A 7,521-nucleotide genomic window follows, 5' to 3' on the forward strand; every position below is an offset into this window, starting at 1 on the left:
ATAACGTTCCACGTTGTGCCGGGTACCTTGCTGCAGCGCTACCGCCCGCGCTGCGTCCTTCTCCTCCAGAATCTGTCTGCACTCTTCGTCGAACCAATCGATCCGTCAACTTCGTCCCACATACCCGACGTTGTTCTCCGCTGCGTCGTTAATGGCTGCTTTGAATGTATTCCAGCAGTCCAAGAGGGGCCCCATCGAGCTCACCCTCTTCCGGAAACGCTGCCTCGAGATGCTGCGCGTATGCAGGTTGCTTCAGTCGCTCTAGGTCGTACCGCGGCGGTCGTCGGTACCGAACATTGTTGATGACGGATAGTTTTAGGCGCAATTTAACCATTATCAGATAGTGGTCAGAGTCGATGTTAGCTCCACGATATGTCCTGACGTCGATAATGTCGAAGAAGTGCCGTCCATCAATCAGAACGTGGTCGATTTGTGATTCTGTCTGCAGTGGTGATCTCCAGGTGTACCGATATGGGAGGCTGTGTTGGAAGTAGCTGCTGCGAATGGCCATATTCTTGGAGCCGGCGAAATCAATTAGTAGTAGGTCGTTTTTGTTCGTCAGCCAGTGAGCGCTGAACTTTCCAACAGTCGCTCTAAACTCCTCCTCTTTGCTAACCTGAGCGTTCAAATCTCCTATGATGATTTTGACGTCGTGGCTTGGGCAGCTGTCATACTCACGTTCAAGCTGCGCGTAGAATGCGTCCTTATCATCATCAGTGCTTCCGGAGACGCTATGGACGTTGATTATGAAGTTGAAGAACCGGCCTTTGATCCTCAACCTGCACATTCTCTCGTTGATCGGCCACCACCCGATCACGCGCCTTTGCATGTCGCCCATCACTATGAAAGCTGTTCCCAGCTCGTGTGTGCTGCCGCAGCTCTGGTAGATGGTATGATTACCTCTAAACGTTCGCACCATTGATCCCTTCCAACAAACCTCCTGCAGCGCTACAATGCCGAATCCACGGTCCTTGAGCACATCGGCGAGTATGCGTGTGCTCCCGATGAAGTTGAGAGATTTGCAGTTCCACGAACCGAGTTTCCAATCGGTAGTCCCTTTTCGTCGCGGTGGTCTTTGCCGATGGTTCCGGTCCGTACTCTCTTGTTGATTGTTTGTAGCATATGTTTTTTTAAAGGATGGGTAGCAGGGCCTGACACCAAACCCTCTAAATTTCCGGAGGACCATTCCTCCTTATTCCCGGTGGACCATGGTACACAGTTTCACTTGACGTCCCTCTCTGGCACTCGTACGATGATCAGCCGCCCCTAACATAGAGAACAGACGCTGTTGTGAGCCGATCCTGACATGGAGAACAGACGCTCAGTAAGATTTGCACCTTCGGAGAGAAGCAAACCTCCCCTTCCCTGTCAGCATACGATCATAGTTCCCACCGGGGTTGGTTATCCGATCTTCCCTAAGGTTGCTCGTATCCCGGCCAGTACCACGGGGAGGTAGGGATAGGAGTTGCCGGGTAAGAGGCTAAGGACTGCGAGCGGGGATCTATTTTATTCCTTCAGGTACGCGAAGTACCAATGGTACGCTTTACCCAGCATTTGCCTGACTGTAAGTAATGCCATCTAAATTGACCCTGTGACAAAAATGTTAATCACCAAGAGCAACACTATTAGAAGAAGGTTTCAATCATCAGGCAACTATAGATAGACGATAGAAATCGACATCCTAAAAAAACAAAACATTTCGAAATAGTTAAGGTAAATCAGATTCCCGATCAAATACATTCCTGAAAATGACGAATGTTCTGAAGTTTAAGTCGAAGTAAGTACCACCATTGAGGTTGATTAGTTCACTACTGACCATTCCTTCAGAGAAATCAAATGCTATTATTAAGCATTTTATGAATTCCCACTAACAAGATGCGTTACCTGATATCTATCGGCCGGTTTTAAATGTGGTTCATTTATTTTATATAGGAGCCTTCCTTAACCGTGGGCGAAAGATGCGCCGCTAAAAAGCAAGACCACGCTGAAGGTGGGTGGGTTAAATTCCCGGTCCGGTGTAGGACACTTTCGGGTAGGCGATGGCATATGTGCAAATCAAACCACCTTCCTTTTGCCAGTGGAGATATATCAGCTTCCACACTGATATTCTTCGATTGGAAATTGGAAACAAATTTGACGTGTTCAGGATTATTAGCTCCATCGTTCCCTTAAAGAAAATTGAATATCGATTCTTTATTTCGAGGACCAATTAAAAAGAACAGGGCATTGTAAAAAAGTTTCATAATTAAAATTTTGTGTCTTGCTGTTAATATTTTTTAACACGGAATGCTTTGGATGCTAGTATCCCTATGTATGCCTTTGAGAATAAAGTTTCTTTCCGTTTTAGAAATCATTCTTCATTAATAAAATTGGGAGTGCCTAGAATATAATTATTATTCTTACTTGGATCATAAGCGTTTCATGATAATTATTTATTTTAAGATACGAACAGTTAATTAAATTAGTAGTTTATTCGGTGATTAAAATTCATTAGCCACAGTAAATCAACTGGAGTTGGCCGAGCATTTTCAATGTGCAAGTTTCTGTGACTCAATCATTCAAATGATAAATAACTGCACCGGTCACGTCCTTGCAGATACTTAGTAAGTAGGGGATTTATTCTGATTGAAGGCCGTGTTATTCAATGCGCGTTCACTAAATCGCAAAAAGAGTATTTGTTGGTATTGTGGGATCTGGTTCCAGTGTGATCAGTGTATGTTTATTATTTTTTAGCTGATTTGTGTGTCGTATGTTGGAAATTATCTGCAAGCGAAAGAAGCATGGGAAAAACTTCCATCAAATTGTATTGTTATGCTTAATTTTCTAAATATGCTCAACGGGAATAAACATTCATAATCTGTTTATTTTAAAAATTATAAAGCTGATGTCACGGGTGGATGCTCCGTTTGATGTATAAAACTAGCAGCATAAACCACGGTTTAACAGGCTCATCGCATTTAGTCCAAGATGGGATCGCTCACGGTGATGGTTGTTGCATACATTTGCTTGGTGGTAAGTACATTCCATTCGATACAGGTTCAGATGATATTGAACTCTTATAATCCATAGCTCGTTCTACCCAACGCTCACTGTGATTGGCAAGGAGGCTGTTCCAAAGTAAATAGACGCAGCACGACTGCCACTTTGCCGACAACAACAGCAGGAATACCAGCAACAACAGCAACAACGATGTCAGTTAATGCGACTAGCGCATCGCCTTCGGGTCCAACTGCAACAGGTCCAACAACCACTCTAGGCTCTACGACACCACGCACAACGGTGACATGATCCTTGCCAAATAAGGGATTATATAATAAATGTTTCTGTAGCTCCATAAATGTTCCATAAATGCTTTATCAAAACAAGTAGAGTGGTTATCTGAAACTGTGGTGTTGAACAGGCTGAATAGCAAACGGCTAAGATTTTGGGGTGAGGTTGTATGTTAGATTTGTCACAGCTATCCTAAATGCAACAGTTTTCCAATCGAACGGCGCATTTTATTCAAGGGCATTTGTATGATATGATTTTTTTAAGAATACATAGCATTTCGTATATCTGAGTTTTCTGTGCAACTGATGACCGATGAAAAAAATCAAGGTGTTTAGGATAGTAGTAACTTGTCTTATGTAACTTGTGAGTTGTCACAAAAAATGTGGAAAGCTGGGTAGAAAGGACGTTTTCCAATGTAAATTAATTTTCCTCTTCATTGTTGGTCATATAGCGGGTATTTTTACAAATTTAAAAAAATAATGTCCTGCCCCATTTAGCCCTTTAGCTTTAGCTTAGATTTAGCTGTAATGATCTGGTGGTGGTTCTGGATCTGGTTGGTAGACTAAATGCTCTCTCGAGTTCTATTTAAATGTAATCGAAGTAAATAGATGTATGGCTGGTAAATAGAAGCTATAGCATCGTATACCTATGTTATTTTTTGATAGTCCACACTAACGCCTGCTTTTTACAATAACGCATGAAGTTTTAACTCGTGGGGAACATACACATGAAGAAATTGACACAACACATCGAGTAATTGATTTTCCAGTAAAAAGTCTCTAGCTCCTGCATCTGTTTGATAGGGTATCTGCTCCCATATTAATAACAGCCCGTATATTAATCCCAACCGTCGATAAACGAAATAAAAAATCAATTTAATTACAATTTCTCACATCGTATGTACACAATAATGGATGGAACACATTCTTGAATGTTTGGAATATTATTCAAGATTTTGTTTATGTAATGTAATAATGCACAAGAATCAAATTATTAAAAGATAAAATTATAAAGCACTTTTATTTTCATTTTCATACTTCTGAACTGTTGGTTTGATGCACCAATTATTCTCATAATTAATTCATGTTTCTCATGTTTCTTGATTATTGTTTGAGAAATCAATGCATTTTATATGCGCATTGCCTTATTGTTATTGATTTAGGAACAGATACCCTATATAATGCTATCTGGATGTGCTAGAAAAACAAATTCTGTTTTCAAAACAGTCCAAGTTTCAAGGACAATGCAACTTTTTATGTTTATCGTTTACCTTTAACTCATAGAACACAGTCACGCTAAGCTGCACAATTTGATCAATGAATGTTTGGTTTGCTTCATATACAAACCGAGCCACGAATTATTCAATGTCATTCATGATGGGATTGCACGCGTTAGCGGTTGTTGGATACATCTGCCTAATATTGGTAAGCATTTACTCTCATTTAAATTATTTAAAATACTGTATTTTCACCAAACGCCATTGTCGAACTAGTTCGTTCCACCTTATGGTCTTTGTCATCGCAGAGGAGGCTGCTCCCGAGAAAATAGTCGTTGGACAACTTCCACTTCAACCGCCAGAACAGTTATCCCAACAAGCGCGGCAACTGTGATAGGTGCGACAACGACTTTGGGATTCACCGCACTTCGCACGACAACGTTGGCCATGGGCAATGTAACGTCGGCTTCGTTGGACATCCGAAATGGAAAATGATTCATTTTTCAATACCTACAATCTATATCGGAATGTGTTGAGTGGCTATGGGTAAACTACCGGTGATAAAGAAAACAAACATTACACTACTCGTGCTGGGGGCGGGTGCTAGGGTGAGCGATTATTTATGGCTTCGTTGTAATTTAAACTAGCATAGAAAAGTCATATTTTGGTTGTATGAAATCAATGTTGAAATATAATTGGATGGGTAAGTTCTTTTTGATCAATCAATGAGTAACGCCACATTTATTACAATCGATACTTTGGGTTACCCTAGTGAGGTAACTATCGCTTGATTGTAAGTTGCAACATTGTGCACATTGTTTGCTGTTTCAACCAACGGTAGAGCACTTGAGCAATTTCGGCTTATTCGGATCAGAATAAGCTGAGTGTTAACCTTCGGTGAAGTTGGCTGAATTTGTTCGACTCGATCAGTTGTCGAATCTCGCTCTGCGTTGCAATATGTTAACATTTTATTCAATCGCTACTCTCTTCATCGTGGTGACAGTTTTGAACTCAGGTAATTTAAATTTCACATTTTCACAGCAATCAGTTTAAAAAATTCTAATCCTGTTTTTGTTTTTACCAAGTCACCTCGCTGGAGTGCTACCAGTGTCTAAATGCGGAGAAATGTCGCGGCGAAGAGAAAGATCGTATTGTTCAGTGCAGTAATGATACCGCCCACGTGGTGGCCCTACAGTCGAGTATATTCTATCCCAAGCTAGCTGAGTCGCTGCTCTACAACGGAAACTATCAGTGCGTAGCGTTGCAATTCACCGAGCTAAGTAAGCATAGTTGCAAAGTGTGCATTATATTAAGCCCATAATGTCGATATCGTTATCTGTTTCAGATGCGCAAAATGCGTCACATATAGTCAAGGGTTGTCTCTTCGAAACTAGAGACAGTTTGTGTCGCCTGGAAGCGGACATTCCTAACGGAAGCTTTTCCTGCAAAGCGTGCAATACGAATAAATGCAACAGTGGCATTACGGTCGGATGGAGCCTGCTTCTGGTGGTGGCGAGTTTAATTGCATCAACGTGGGTGCTGAAATAAAACACAAGTCAACCGGGACGTTTTAGTTTTTTGTAGTAATGAACCACGAATTTATTTCAAAAGGACGATATTGACTTTGACCTTGTATTAGTGTTTTTTTGCTGCGTAGATTCAATTTTATTCAGCTGATGGGAGATGGGTTCTAAATGTGGACGGAAACGTCGGAACAAAAATAGAATAGTACGTTTTAATAAATAATAGTATGTACTGCAAAGCTTACAATACAACACTTTTTTAGAATAGATTCACATCGGGAGATCGAAATGATTTCACTGCAGTATGAAATCGTTTGTTTTAAAATTCAAGGCAAAAATTAATAACGCTGTAATGGAATAAATTAATAGAGAGAATTAAGAAAGCATTAGCATCACTCCACCAATAGTTTTGATCTACAAATTAAATATTTAAAGAGATTGGATTCGTTTCTTCGTTTTCTTCGAGATTTATCACGTTGATAATTTGAATAAAATGTTATTCAGTCTGGCCGGCTCATTATGCTTCGAAAAAATCAGTCCTATTTTCAAAATTTGATATGTACGATTATCTGAGCAAGCAAAAACCTTGCAAATTGGGAACAGTTAAGAAGTAATTTATCACATTTGTTATTTTTTTTCATTAACTCAATTATTGCTCAACATTTTAATTACCTGTTTCATATTTGGTTTTAAATAAATTCTTTCGAGGCTCTCTAGCTTGTGTTTACTGTGTTGCCTAAAGCGTTTTAAATATGTATTTCTGTGCTAAAATTTTACACATTTAAGTAAACACACGTTACACGTTAAAGTAAGTACTACATCAACACTTCCTTCCCCTCCTAAGTTACGGTGAAGATGGGCGTGGCCAGGAGTAGTAATCCTCATGCTTTTGTGATTTTTATCCTAAATTGAAATCAAGGACCACACCCACCTTGATTTCTGAATAAGGATTTCAAAAGAAAAACGTGAGTATCACTAGTGTCCAATCTACGAAGTACACCGTAACTATACTATGCTATGCTAAACTTTTACACATTAAATAAATCGCATGAAGACGTATAGTTACTTACAAATATAAAGACGTTTCTCAATAATCTCTTTCATAATTGTGGTCAATGAAGCCAATATTGTTTTCTGAAGGAAATTATTCCAGGGAGAAATTAAGAGAGAAGTAGGCTTCGCCGCGAACGGATTGCCCTCGATTTTTCCGTCGCGATAGCTACCTGGTTGGTGGCAGCGTCGTTACACCTATGGCTGGGAAATTGTTTCCATCTGCAGAGAGAAAATTTCGTATCCATCTGTATGTTGCGGAATCTGAGCTGGTTACGTAAGCCAAGGGAATCAATATTCGCAGCAGCAATACGTCGTCTTTCGTCATTGTCACATGTTAACAAATTCTTCAACAACTTGAATTGGAACCAAATACAGTCAACTTTCTATCTACATCTCGATATCTCTCCCTATGTCGATGGTTTTCTCGGTCCCTTCAATCTACATACATTTTGGCTTTCT

At 40.2% G+C, this 7,521-nt stretch overlaps 1 protein-coding gene across 1 annotated transcript; it reads left to right on the forward strand.

Moving 5' to 3' along the window:
- Window positions 1–5,330: 5,330 nt before the first annotated feature.
- LOC134227298 (uncharacterized) lies at window positions 5,331–6,450 on the forward strand. Its single transcript, XM_062708671.1, has 3 exons — window positions 5,331–5,501; window positions 5,572–5,766; window positions 5,832–6,450. The coding sequence occupies exons 1-3, from the start codon at window positions 5,444–5,446 to the stop codon at window positions 6,032–6,034; spliced, it is 456 nt and encodes a 151-aa protein (XP_062564655.1). The 5' UTR covers window positions 5,331–5,443; the 3' UTR covers window positions 6,035–6,450.
- Window positions 6,451–7,521: the final 1,071 nt, after the last annotated feature.

Source organism: Armigeres subalbatus, chromosome 3 (genome assembly GCF_024139115.2).
Source record: "Armigeres subalbatus isolate Guangzhou_Male chromosome 3, GZ_Asu_2, whole genome shotgun sequence".
Lineage (NCBI taxonomy): Eukaryota > Metazoa > Arthropoda > Insecta > Diptera > Culicidae > Armigeres > Armigeres subalbatus.